This window comes from Convolutriloba macropyga, chromosome 9, assembly GCF_964194025.1.
Source record: "Convolutriloba macropyga chromosome 9, txConMacr16.3, whole genome shotgun sequence".
Taxonomy (NCBI): Eukaryota; Metazoa; Xenacoelomorpha; order Acoela; family Convolutidae; genus Convolutriloba; species Convolutriloba macropyga.
This window is the reverse complement of record NC_134476.1, coordinates 41,705,629-41,716,273: the sequence shown is the minus strand read 5'-3', so window position 1 is coordinate 41,716,273 and position 10,645 is coordinate 41,705,629. Positions and strand designations below refer to the sequence as shown.

Here is a 10,645-nt window from a genome sequence, read left to right as displayed (position 1 = left end):
GTATTACTCATAAACAAGTTAATAATCGTCATTCTTAAGCTCTCATTTTATCCAAAAGCTTAAAACATGCATGGTAAGATTTGAGCAGTGTTTAGTTTGGTGTAATTGGGTTGACTTGTATCAGAGTTGATTGGTAACTAAGCTCAACCCGGATTTGGCTGTTTGTTGTCGGTACTTTTGGCTTCAGGTATTGACATACAGCAAGCAACCCTCCTATATTGAATCTTGCAATGTTGCGTGTATAGTTTCGTGACCTTGTTAGTTTTATTTCAAATACCACATTTTGAGTTCTCTTGGTTTGAATCCATTTCAACTTCTCATCTTTCGTTTCCTGTGTTATACTACACAGCACTACTGCCATCTTTATTGTATACCCAGTTTCATTTAAGTCAAATAAAATAATTTGGGTAAACTACTAACCCACTTCTACTGCTAGTTAATAATAACCTTTTATAACTCGGTCGGTTGCATTATACCTGTCATAACTAAAGCTATAGTTATAAGTTGTTGTGTCCTGCGATCACTTTACTAAACAATTCATCCTTAGATCTGTTGTCTCTTTCCGTTTACTCTTTCTACCAAAGTTAACTCGCTTAGTTATAACTTGTACACCTGTCTTTGTAATAATAAAAACTAGTAATAATGAGGGAGATTGTTCACGTTCAAGTTGGCCAGTGCGGTAATCAAATTGGAGCCAAAGTAAGTTCATATCATCCCCCTTATCATCATCATCATCAACGCTTTAATCATCATTATCACAGTGATTATCATTGCGAATATCTAAAATCATTTAGATTTGATCTTAAATGACCACTAAATCACGTACAGGAGAGAATTTAGTCAAATGAGAATTTAGTCTTAAATGAAAGGCAGCAACATTTGTCTCCCCTTAAGCAGACACCATAAGACGAATGCTATGATTCTCCATTTTCCCGAAAAATGTCTTTCCTGAAAAATGTCTATTAAAAAATTATAGCAAATTGGCAAGTAATGGAAACCCTGAAAGTGCTTCATACACTACACAGAATCAGCAATTTTAGAATCCATTTCCAACAGTTGATGATTTTTCTCAATAATGAAAGTGACGGCAAAGTTTGTAAATTTCACGAACCACGTTTAAGGTAATAACCGCAGTCATATTATAATGTTTACTTTCACCCTATGCAAACTTATTTCTGGTTGGATCGCAAAAGGTTTCAGTGGAGATTACACAGGAATCGTTTCAATTAATTAATTTATCTTTTTTTCATGGAGGTATGATTATAAACGTAAGTCAAGAGCAGACAAGAACAATCAGTTTTAATTTGATAAACAAAGAGGGTAGATTTTAAAAACGTCTATGCATACCTATGTTCCCAACTATCATTGAAAAAACTTTTCGTTCTAGGTTAAAAATTTGAATATGCACAAACGGAGCATTTTTTTATAAAATCAAAAAGCCACATTAAATGTTTTATCGTATTAAAATAGTTATGAACATAGTTATAAAATCTAATGTCGTTTTCAAAACTCAACAGACGACAAAAATATATTTTCTAAAAAAACAATGGCTTCAAAAAAGTATGAATTTAAATCTAACAACTGATTCACACCAAAAAAAAGCATACCCCGGAGGCCTTCGCAAAAGAAGCTGCGATTGAGTCCCGTTACCCCGAATGCGATTGAAAACTTATGTTTCAAAAAATTCCCAAAAATATTATTTTTGATCGGGTTATTCGATTTGCTATTAGGGCATAGTTTATGCCCTTCCTCATGAGTCTAATAGAATAATAAGTCTAACAGTAAAATAAATGGCATTAGAACTGATAACCGTGATTAACTAGGAAAAGCCTTGTTAAATGGGTATCTAAAAAGGGCTTAATGGGTTTATCCCGTTTAAGTTTCGATTTTGTTTTTTTTCCAATTTGACTTTAGTCAATTCAATTGTTCTTGCTAAACAAGTTCTACTTGTATGCACATTGCTTAATAGTGTTAAAAAATAAACCTAGTTTGTGTAAAACTGAAAAAAATAGAACAAAACTAGCTATGTGTAAAGAATAAATCAGAATGATTGCTTCAATTTAGAAGCCGAACAATTTTGTCACTCAATGAGAAGGGACTTTATATATTAATTGTTTCTTCTCGACTCACCTAAAGAGAGGAGGGTTAATTAAATTACTTGAATTGACGAAAAAAGAAGAAAGCAATTGATGGAATTAGGAATTAACGAACAGAAAGGGGAAAGTAAACTGAATCAAAGGACTGTTGATTTAAATTAGAATCATGTCAGCAATGAACTAAGTAATATATTTTATTAATTAATAAAATTATTCCAAAGAAGACAAAAGAATTCACGCAAATTGTTGAAAAAAATCCAAAATCAGATGAAATGAAGCCAACTTTTTTCTGTTGAATTCAAAAAATAGTTAGCTGGAACACTCCGGATTTCACTCCAATTTTTTTACGCAGAAGTCTTTCTTATCTTTTAATTGAGTTTTGATATTATTTTCAAAAATGAGACCTGAAAACTCTCTATTTTTAGAAATGGAAACTGTTTTCATTTATCTTGATTTCGTAATTAAAAAAAGGAAAAAATAATGAAAAACACCATCATATTAAGAGATCCGTGTGCAAAATGAACAAAAACTTGATTGGAAGATAAAATGAAGCCAACAGTGCTATTTGTTTGTTAATTGAAAATCAATAGACCAACCAATCATTTCATTGGTTCTGCCATACAGTAGAGTTTTTGTGAACGACATCAGTAAGCAAGTCAATTTTCCATGCAAGTACGCCTGACAATTTCTATACCTGAGTTTTGCCTCGCGATTCTACGAACGAATCCCAACTTTATAAATGAGTTCAAGAGAAGAAAAGATAGGTTACATTGAGCAGCCGTTCGCGCAGCGCAAGAGTAAGAGAAAGCAGTTACATCACGGGAAAGGCAAGATCAATAGTTGATATTATAAGGCGAGAGAACTGGCACTAGACAAACATGTGAACATGCGGCATAAAACAGATGAAATAATTATGATGTTATTAAATGCACGGCAAATGACTTGATATGAAAATAAGTAGAACTATATGAGTTTTAGTACAAAAATGTGAACTAAATAACTAAGGGTTGTGTATGACATTTCACATTTTTCCAAAAAAAAATTTAAATGATATTTGAAAAAACTTTTGTACAACAATTAATAAGTTAACGATATGAAAAATATACATTTTTTACCGGTTAAATGGTAATTACTATATATTTACTAGTAATGAATAGCTACTGATTTAAAAAATTCAGTGCATTTTTGCGTTCACTTTATCGTGAATTATCAATTTTCACAAGTTCATCATCATAGTCTGGTTTGCTGGACGGACTGCAATATGGTAGAATACGTTCATCTCTAGGAGAGGCTTTCCCGCTGATCGGAGACGGGAAGGGGTTGGCTGTGGTTGATGATCCTCAGCATCGCCAACGCCTTTGCGTTTTTTTGGGATTAAGAGTTCATGCGAAAAAGAAATCGTGGATTTGCCAGGCGAATCCTAATTAGTAAATCCATAAAAAATTAATTTTTTTATTGACGTTTGCAAGTTTTTGTAGGGTGATTTACTTGAACTATTGCACATTTGATGTGTTTAGTTTTGGGAACTGATCACAGATGAGCACAATATTAGCTCTGATGGTGTGTATACACCACAAGAGGGCGAGACAGAGCTAGACAAGCAACTGAAACTGGAGAGAATGGATGTCTACTTCCAAGAGGCACAAGGGGACAGGTATTCCTACTACACTAAACCAAATTAGACCAGCATTACAAACTAAACTGAAAATCATCATACACGTCAAATTAGAATGTCACTAACGATAGGCAAACTGTCGGAACGTCTTTGTTGAACGAAGTTAAGCATTTCAGTAGTTCTATAAAAAATCGTTGAAAGATTTCACATCAAATTCTAATTCAAAGTATAAATTTCTTTAACTTTTTCTGGAAAATTGATAGTATCAATCTGAAATTTTTTGTAATGTTTTTGATAGCAAAGTTTTCAGAAAGAAACAGTCTGTGCCTGTCGGAAAAGGGTTTCAATGACCGAAATAACTGACTCAGAACAGCATCTTGGAATCTTTTTAAGAGTTTGCCTCCAAATTGTGGAGGATTTGATGTTCAGTATGCTGGGCTAGTCACTGAAATGCACAATTAGATCAGAGATTGGTTGTGATACTCGCAAGTTTTGGTTGGCCATATGTCCACAATCCCTCATGTACTATCGGGGGGGGGGGGGGTATTCAGAGATCAGACATCATTCAGAGCTAATCTTTTAGTCAGAGGAGACCACAGATCACCAGAAGTTACATCCTTAATATTCATGTCACTGACACTAAGGCAAAAATTGCTTTGAACAGCAGCGCTCAATATGTACTCAAAGACTAAGCAAATGAGAAAGAAAAATACTTAGAACACTTTACTCAATAATCGTGTGGTGATAGCATTGCCTTTCAATTGGGTAAACTTTTTTGTACAACTGACGAAGAGAAAGATGGGGTCGATTGTTTTGTCTTTTTATGTTGCGCCAATATTTGTTTTAAATTTATCATCCAACCAATTTGGATGTGCTGTGAATACTTCATTCATTGACGGGAAATTGTTTCATGTGGCTTTTTTTTTACAAAATGTTCCGACCAAACAGCTGATGTCTTAGTGTGTCAAGATAAAGCGAAATAAAGTGCAGCGAGGAAGAAAATGAACTCAATCTTCAATTTTGTTTACAGTCTGTAGTTAATAATCAAGCATAAAGAAAATGAAAGTAACCTTTTGGTGTAAATCAAATTTGTCTCTGGTTCTCTATTCTCTGTCTCATTATTAAATCCCATTCTCAGAAGAGACAAGTGCGAGTTGCAGTGCAACACGTGTTTTAATACTGTTGATAGCAGGATAAAGAAACAGCCAATCCGGAATCGAAATCTTGGGAGCAGCAATCGCAACATCCACTATTGTTGCATCTTGTTTCGAACAACTGACTAAAAACTCGAGAAAGTACTAGACAATCTAGGCTATTTAGAAGACCCTCGGCGCGCTCTTGAAATTTTGCGTAGCTGTCTGGGTGCACCTAATTAGTTGTATTTGTTGAGATGCAACACTCCGTCCCCTGAAAAAACAAAATATTGGAAGAATTTGATCAACTCCAACGAACGACTATTGAAAATATATTGGGTTCTGTAATCAGCAATAATTCATGGACCAAGCATGCCTGCCAATAAGCAAAACTTGAGCTGGAGTTCGACGTCCTTTGAACCAAATCAAAGCTGCCTATGTTGGTTCCTCATCTCAGTCAGCAAAGATAGTAGAACAAATTACTGGAGTGAACCCAACTAACGAATGTAGTTTCACAGATTTAGTGGAGGAGTTTAGCACTTTGGGCATTCTTCATTTGACGCAGCAGAAAATTCAAGAACAATTTGACAATACGGCTCTAAGCAACCTTCGTGAAAGTCAAACCTCCACCAGAGAAAAAACTAGACTGTTATCACTTTCCCTACCTCATACATGATCTTGGTCGACGGCAGCACCTCTCCTTCTTCTTGGCCTACTCCTTCAACCTAACGAGTTCCAAGCTGCTCTGAAATATCGTTTGGGAACTCTTTACTATGATTAGGAAAAAAGAAGTCCATATTGTAAGTCTGCTAATTTGGACATTTTGGAGATCATGCCGTTTCATGTCACAGGCGTGGCGATGTTATCTCTCGTCATGACAGAGTACGAGACACAACAATGGCAGCTTGTTCGTCCGCCAATTTTTCCCCTGATTGTGAGCAGAAACATCTTCTGCCGGAAAACAATTCAAAATCAGGCGACGTGTATTTGCCCAGTTTTCTAGCAGGACAACCCGGAGCTTTAAACGTCACCATTACGTTCCCACTGCAAGCGAGTCTTATCTCAGATGCTGCGATTACATGTGGTTTTGCTCTAAACCTAGCCAACGACAGAAAGATTGGGCATTATTATCAGAAGTGCAGCAATATGGGCATTCACTTGATACCATTGGCGTTGGAAACTTTCGGTGGACTTTCCAAAACAACATGAAAAACATTGAAAAGAATAGCTCTTTTATCTGATAACAGAGGTTTTCGGCCCTCAGGCCTATTAGCAGCCTTCAATCGCCTCACTCAAGCGATATCAATGAGTTTCATGCGTGGCTCAGCTACAAGACTGATTGCAAGAGATTCGCGATTATGAGCCAGAAGTGATGGGGACTCTCGCATCCAATTACGCCTCTATGCCCAATGAGAGGGTCAAGAACGTCCGGTTCAAGAACTAACTAACCTCAAGTGATATCGGACTCACTTTATGAGAGGGGAGCCCTTCCTTGTTTAAATGTCACCCAATGAGTAGGGACTTCAGTTACTTTCACTAATTTTTGTCCTCATCCAGCAGCAGGGAGCTACAAAATATCCAAATGGAAGAATTCAGTTTAACCTCTATGTGTTTAATCCAGAAAAGTGGAAACTTGGCGTTGCGCAGTGAAGTTTTGTTGAGCAATAGTTATCATCGGACCTTGAAGGATTGATTTAATTTTTTTGGATGTTGATCAAAACCAAGATTAAATTTGTTCAAACTACGCTATAGTTAAGATAATTTCGATCTTTACTATAAATTAAATTTCTCTGCATTTAAAATTGAGGGCTGCATCGCACAATTTCCTGGTTTACCAAAAAGGCGGACAAAACAGCCGAACCGAAAGAAGAAGTTGCACGTAATACTTTGTGTAATCTGCTTCGGAGGCAGTCCCGCAATTTAGAGCGATCCTTCAATTCGTTCTACTTTGTGTTAAATCTTTAAAGGAACTGATCTTGGAGTCAGTTTAGGAAAATTTTAATGATACTAAATGGAGTGTTCCAAGTAATATTAGGATAACAAATTTATTGGCGCCGATCAGAGAGAAAGAGAGAGCACCAAAAGACTACATGGACTGAACATGTTGATTCTCATCAAATTGAAAAAGTTTCTCTCATATCTACAGTTTCTAATATTCAGTCTTCACAACACCAATGAGTGAACTCTTTGATTTCTAGTATTGATATTTTGGTCACTTCTATTTAATATTCTAATATCTTAATTAAATTTTGAACTTTTAATATTTTTCCTTATTAATGTATTAGTTGTTGATATCAGTTTTATGTGTATTGATTATTTGTGTGATATTTTTAAGCGTGTTTCCAGGTATGTGCCTCGAGCCCTGTTAGTAGACTTAGAGCCAGGGTGTCTGGATAAGATCAGGGCATCATCCATAGGCAGTCTGTTCCGACCAGACAACTACATCCACGCAGCCAGTGGTGCTGGAAACAACTGGGCAAAAGGTCACTACACAGAGGGCGCCGAACACGTAGACGTAGTCCTGGACGCCCTCCGAAAAGAGGCAGAGACGTGTGACTGCATGCAGGGATTCCAGCTGTGCCATTCCTTAGGTGGGGGTACTGGTAGTGGGATGGGAACCCTGCTAGTGTCCAGGATCCGGGAAGAATACCCTGACCGTATCTTCAGTACCTTCTCTGTGGTTCCCTCCCCATCCACATCGGATGCAGTTGTGGAACCCTACAATGCTGTGTTCTCCCTGCACGTGTTGATAGACCAGACAGACCAGTCGTACACCATTGATAATGAGGCCCTATTTAGTATCTGGACTGGGCCTCTGAAGAAGCCCAACCCGACCCACAATGACCTGAATCATTTGGTGTCTCGTACTATGAGTGGAGTCACCACTTGTCTCAGGTAAACGGACATTTTGGCCGTCTTTCCGCTTGCTTATTGTTTATCAAGTACTCACTAAGAATTGCGAGTCCCTTGACTGAGTTGAAAGTGTTGTGTTTGTAGGTTCCCAGGCCAGCTGAATGCAGATTTGAGGAAGTTGGCTACCAACATGGTTCCCTTCCCCAGATCACACTTCTTTATGACATCAGTGGCCCCCCTCACCAACAGGAGCAACCAAGCATTCATTGCACCCACTGTAAGTCTTCAGTGTTATATCCTTTTACCGCAAAAATTGAAGACCCTCATAAGGGTTGGCCGATTTGCAGATAACTTGAAGTGGGCTGTTGTTACAGGCGATCAAATAAATTGATTTTATTACTATTATTCATGATCATGATTGTTGTTGTGAAATGAATCCTCCATTTTAGCGCCTTTTCAGAGAGAAATGAAATTTAAGCATTCGCATTTCTTGTAGTTATCTAAAGCTTGTCGATTTGTAGATGATAAATTGGATAATGGCTGAATTGTTTCAGGTGAGCAACTTGTTGGCCCAGATGTTTGATGCGAGGACTATGATGACGAAGGCAGATCCTAGACAGGGCAAGTACTTGACAGTGGCAGCCATGTTCAGAGGAAAAATGTCCATGAAGGAGGTGAGGTACACGTCATACCTTAAGAGGAAACTTTTCACCACTTTAATAATTAAATGGTTTCCTGTGAGCCACCCGAGCTCCGGTCATGCAAATGTGCCCTATTATCAGACCAATTTCCAGACCTTGCTCTGTGTGCCACCATTTTGTCCATGGTTTAAGCAGCCATTTTTTTTGAGTCCATACCATGTATGTAATTTGGGTCGCACCATACCATCCCCCATCACCACTGTGCGAACGAATTTGGTTTTATAACGTACGCTAATTGAATGAGAGACTTTATTTTAAATTTGATTTTTGACTGTAATTGCACCTGTTTATACTTTCTGACGTTTAAAAGTTACAGGTCATTTCGATGTGCCTTATTCACTTGCTGGCCATAATTTAGTAAACAAGGGAATGTAAATAAAGAGTTTATATTGTAGGTTGACGAGCAACTGATGCTGGCACAGACAAAGAACAGTTCTTATTTTGTGGAATGGATTCCCAACAATGTCAAGACTGCAGTGTGTAATGTGCCTGCTAAGGATGTGCCCATGTCTGCCACTTTCATATGCAACAATACCAGCATCAAACACATGTTCCAACGCATCTCAGACCAGTTTGACAAGATGTTCAAGCGAAAGGCATACATTCATTTCTACACCAACGAGGGTTAGTTGTTTGTTGTTGATTATTTTGCAAGAAAACGACGGAAAATATCCTTATTTTTGAACATATTTTAGTGATATTATAAGAGACGTTTTGCTACCATAGTTCTGGATGGGAAGTCAAATTTCTTTGATTAGGTTTGGCGGTTTTCTAAATCATCATAAAATCTAGACGTTCCGATGACATCCGCAATAAATTGTATCTAGCGATTGCAAGCATTTTCTCAAATTGCTGATTTGTTTAGGCATGGACGAGATGGAATTCTGCGAGGCACAGAATGACATGCTGGATCTTATTAGTGAGTATCAGTCATACGAGGAGATGGTGGCAGGGGAGCCAATGTATGGGGAGGAGGGGGGAGAAGGTGTTGAGGGAGAGGGGGAAGAAGAATACAGTTAGACAAAAGAGAGGAGTGGAAAAAGGATGAATAAAAACTTGTCGAATTTAAATTGATGTGACATAGCAAAAATGATGATGTACTATAAAAAATGGAGCTAGATTGACCCATTGACCGAATTTGCTATAATTTCTATATTTCTCAATTTACTCGTCAGCTATTAAAGTTAGAATGCACCATGAAGTCAAACATCAATCCTTTTTTAGTTTGCAAAAAGAAGCGGATTCAATATAATTGACAATATTGACCAGTACCCTAGTCGAGAAACCGTCGGTTTTTCAACATAGGCTATCATCAGTAGCGTATTTTTGTAGTCGAAAATGACGCTAGCCCTAATGATTTTTATGTCGGTTTTGTAAACGACGGTACGAAGCCCTCATTACGTTTAAAACCAAAGTAAAGTTTCCTATCCGCAGAAAACAAATTCTAGTGTAAACGAATTAACGGAAATATTTTACAACAGTATTTTATTGGCAAGTGAGTCTGCAACACTTTTGCAGACTGGTCGCAGAGCTTTGGCACCTCTTTATATCTCTTCTCAATTCATTCACTCAGAAAACAAACTTTTAACTGACAAACGCCAAATAATGCATCTAAAGTTAGCACTTTAGCAAATCAACTCAATAGTTCTGTTGAGAAAGAGAAAAAAAGTTCGTTGAAGGATCAAAAAGCTGGAATCCAAATTAAGCTTTCAAAGAACTTAAAATTATCTCAAAGAAAAACTCAATCATAGCGAAGATGAGGTATAATTGCAAACAAGCCAGTCGTGGAAGAAATCTCTGAAATCAAATCGGGTTGAAACTCAGTTAACTAGATGTCACCAGGTTTCCTCAAAATGGCTGCACCATTCCTGATAATCCAATTTTAATACATTTTCAGTTGTTCAATTAACAAATGCCAGTTCCCAGACATATGGAAAAAAAGTTCATGTACAACCTTTTTTTTTGAAAGGTGTAGCAAACTTGAAATTATAAATTATTGAGCTATTGCAATACAATGCTTGCATCCTTTTCATAAGTGTTAAAAAAATGATACCTAAAAATTTTGAGCAGTTGATTCAAAACCATCTACGCAACGAACAGCTTGTTCTTTGCATTGACCGATCAAGCGTAAGTCAACTCCTTGTTTATTAAGACAAACTGTATTCTGAGCTGGAGGCCAAAAAGAGACCAATATCTGTTTCCCTTGATAAATCAAAAGCGTTTGACACAATTAACCTCAGAATTATT

The 10,645-nt window shown here is 37.1% G+C and overlaps 1 protein-coding gene across 1 annotated transcript; it reads left to right on the top strand.

Annotated features, from left to right (window-relative positions):
• Positions 1-266: 266 nt before the first annotated feature.
• Positions 267-9,581, top strand: LOC142345789 (tubulin beta-4 chain-like). The gene is made up of 7 exons (XM_075398143.1): positions 267-699; positions 3,614-3,750; positions 7,191-7,739; positions 7,842-7,974; positions 8,252-8,371; positions 8,794-9,022; positions 9,264-9,581. The coding sequence occupies exons 1-7, from the start codon at positions 643-645 to the stop codon at positions 9,416-9,418; spliced, it is 1,380 nt and encodes a 459-aa protein (XP_075254258.1). The 5' UTR covers positions 267-642; the 3' UTR covers positions 9,419-9,581.
• Positions 9,582-10,645: the final 1,064 nt, after the last annotated feature.

Excerpts from the sequence above, each read along its gene's own strand:
- LOC142345789 (XM_075398143.1), top strand. The coding sequence starts at position 643 with ATGAGGGAGATTGTTCACGTTCAAGTTGGCCAGTGCGGTAATCAAATT. Across the intron at positions 7,975-8,251 it reads AAGCATTCATTGCACCCACT|GTGAGCAACTTGTTGGCCCA; the intron begins GTAAGTCTTCAG and ends GAATTGTTTCAG. Across the intron at positions 9,023-9,263 it reads TCATTTCTACACCAACGAGG|GCATGGACGAGATGGAATTC; the intron begins GTTAGTTGTTTG and ends TGATTTGTTTAG.